This window comes from Citrus sinensis, chromosome 2, assembly GCF_022201045.2.
Source record: "Citrus sinensis cultivar Valencia sweet orange chromosome 2, DVS_A1.0, whole genome shotgun sequence".
NCBI classification, from domain to species: domain Eukaryota; kingdom Viridiplantae; phylum Streptophyta; class Magnoliopsida; order Sapindales; family Rutaceae; genus Citrus; species Citrus sinensis.
The window spans coordinates 3,006,248-3,009,072 of NC_068557.1; the positions used below are offsets into that span (position 1 = coordinate 3,006,248).

At 31.8% G+C, this 2,825-nt stretch overlaps 1 protein-coding gene across 1 annotated transcript; it reads left to right on the top strand.

Moving 5' to 3' along the window:
* The first annotated feature begins 357 nt into the window (after positions 1–357).
* LOC102628699 (hypothetical protein) lies at positions 358–1,810 on the top strand. The gene has a single exon (XM_006470555.4). It carries the CDS (start codon positions 915–917, stop codon positions 1,410–1,412), a length of 498 nt encoding a protein of 165 aa, XP_006470618.1. The 5' UTR covers positions 358–914; the 3' UTR covers positions 1,413–1,810.
* The last annotated feature ends 1,015 nt before the right edge of the window (positions 1,811–2,825 follow it).

Genomic DNA, 2,825 nt, shown 5'->3' on the forward strand with positions numbered 1-2,825 from the left:
TACAATCTTTCTTTTATTATTTCTCAAAGAACAGTTGGATTCATCACTTAGTTTAGAAGATCATAACTTTTTACTAAAATACTAGTGAATATGAAAATATTTTTTTTTTTAAAACCCTTATTTCTAAATTCAATTAGATGTTGCAATTTTGTAATTATTTAATAAATTAAAATAGAAGAAAAATACCTCAATCTCAATTCTAATTAATACTGTCCAAATTATTATTCCTAATCAATAATCCCAAGATGCACAAAATTTAAAACACTTAATCAGGGGCAGCAGTGGGCAGCGGGCAGATGCTGCCCTAACTGGAGCTAAATCAAATATAATATTAAAAGAAAACCTTTATTATTATATATTACACATCAAAACTTGAAATGATCACCTCTCCCTCCCTCTTTGCCTCTTCTCTCTCTGTTTTTAGGGTTTTGATTTAGGCTTTTCAAGACGTTTACCCAACTGGGTTCCTTTCCTTTTCTAGGGTTTTAGTCTACAAATTTGCTTAGTAGCAAGTTGTTTTAGTTTCTTCATAATTAATCAACTTAATTATTACTAGATGATTTTTTTTTTTAATATTTAGCTGGGGTTCAGTTTAGTCTTTTGAGAAGTGAGAAAAAAATAATAATAAAAATCTCTGCTGTGGCTGTGAACTTGAAAAGGTTTTGTTTCTAAAGAGTTGGTCATTTGAAGCTTTTTCTGATCATCTTTTCAGTCAAAATTTGTAGCTTTAAAGTGCGTTATATCATCAATATTATCACCACTTCTACGTTTAATTCTTTTTCTTTTTTCTTCTTTTCTCATCAGTTTTTTTTTCCACCAAATTTAGTTAGTTTTAGGCAGTTATATAATTTCTAGTACTATATATGCACACACAAATATAGTTAGCTAGTGTATTTTCAACTCTATTTGATCAAATGGCTCCATCTGATACCATGATAAGAACAAGAAGAACTACAACAAAGAGTACTACAAGAGCAGAATCAGCAGCAGCAGCAAAAGCAAAAGCAACAAAACCAAGAAGAGCCCAGTACAAGAGGCAGCAGAAGCAGAAACAGAAGCAACATGTGGCGCAAATAAAGCAACCCAAGATTAATAATGTTGAGGATTTGCTTCCATCTACTTCCTCAACAACAACAACAACAACAACAACCACAACAAAAAACTTATTGCTGTTAGATCATGATGATGATACAAGTAGTAGTAGTAGCAGTGGCAGTGGATGCTCTACACCAAAAGCTCAAAGATTTCGGATACCGGAAATTGTGACATGCCCACCAGCACCAAAGAAGCAAAGGGTAGTTTCAAATTGTTCTTCATTGCAGAGAAACCCTAGCAGCAGGCCTATTGCTTTCTTTGCTCCTCCTGATTTAGAGCTCTTCTTCTTCTTTGCTCTTCGCGATATCTCCGTTTAATCATCATCATATCATCTAATTAATCTAGAGTTTGCGTTCTTTAATCCCCATTTGATCATTATGATCGATGATCGTTGAGGTATAGTGTGAAAGTTGAGATTTTCGTGCGTGTCATTTTTGGGTTACTTTTGTTAGCTAGCTGGTTAGCTACTTAGCTTGTTAGCTCATGTAGGGTATTATAGTCTTGTTGCCCTTTTTCTTCTTTTTGGTTCAATGTATTGCTAACTCTTGGGAGTTTTGGAGAGTGCAATTAATGTAATTTGGGTTGATTTGTGGTTTGTGAGTGTGTGATTTTTATTAATTAGCTTGTAATATATTGTAACTTTTGTTTTCTGATGATCAAGTAGCCAACTTGATGATGAGACGAGAAATGAGAAAACAAGGCATTAATTTTCTTCTTCTTCTTCTTCTTCTTCTTCTTGTACATTCTCGTTTTGTTTCACTTAATGTGTATGGTTGAGTGATAATGAATTTTATATGGGATTTTTAATATCTTTCTTGTTGTGGGTATCCTTAACAACCCACTAATCATAATGCCTCTCTAAAGAATATTAGATAATTAATTAAATAAGTAGCCTCAATTAATGGCTAAATTTGCAAAAATTAAGGGTCCACACTAACACATTTGGCGCACACCCCTTTGATTGTGATGTGAAATTGTCTTCAAATTCACACTTCTTGAATTGATTGAAGAGTCCATAAAAGACTTCTACAAAAGTTCTGCCCTTCCCATATCTCAAACTTTTGGCGTGACAATAATAACAATCTCTCTCTCTCTCTCTCTCTCTCTCTATATATATATATATATATATTAGGGTTTTGCTTTCCTTTCATAAATAATTGAGTTACTATTTACCACCAGCCGCCGTAAGTTTGAATCCCCACAACTATTTATTTTAATTTTAAAGGTAGTTTTTTTTTGTAAATATTTAGTGAGAACATATTTTTGAATTGAGTAATAGTAATTATCCCAATATTTTAAGTCCTAAGTTAAATCTCAACTGACGTGATATCCATCTATTAAATAGAGGTTAAATAATTTTATTAATTATAAAATTAATCATTCAATAAATGAAAAATACATAGCATTAAAATTTAAATTGTGAGTCAAATGTTGACATCCTAATATTATTGTTATGAATTAATGATCTTGGCAGACCTATGATCTAAAATAAATACTTGAGTGTCTCAAAATATGTAATTTTTATTGTGTGGAAACAACAAAAACATAGCTTTAAAAGCCTTAAATGAAATCAAGTGGTAAATAATTAAAAAACTAAAACAAAAAAAAAAATTTAATGGAGAGATTAAAAGATTATGTGTAGTGTCAGATTGTGATTGTATGTTGTGTCAGAGCAGAGGCCAGCACCCATAAGGGAATCCAATGAAAGGACTCGTGCGGGTTGTGATCAT

What these genes read in the sequence shown, in the direction of transcription:
- LOC102628699 (XM_006470555.4), top strand. Translation starts at nt 915, where the DNA reads ATGGCTCCATCTGATACCATGATAAGAACAAGAAGAACTACAACAAAG.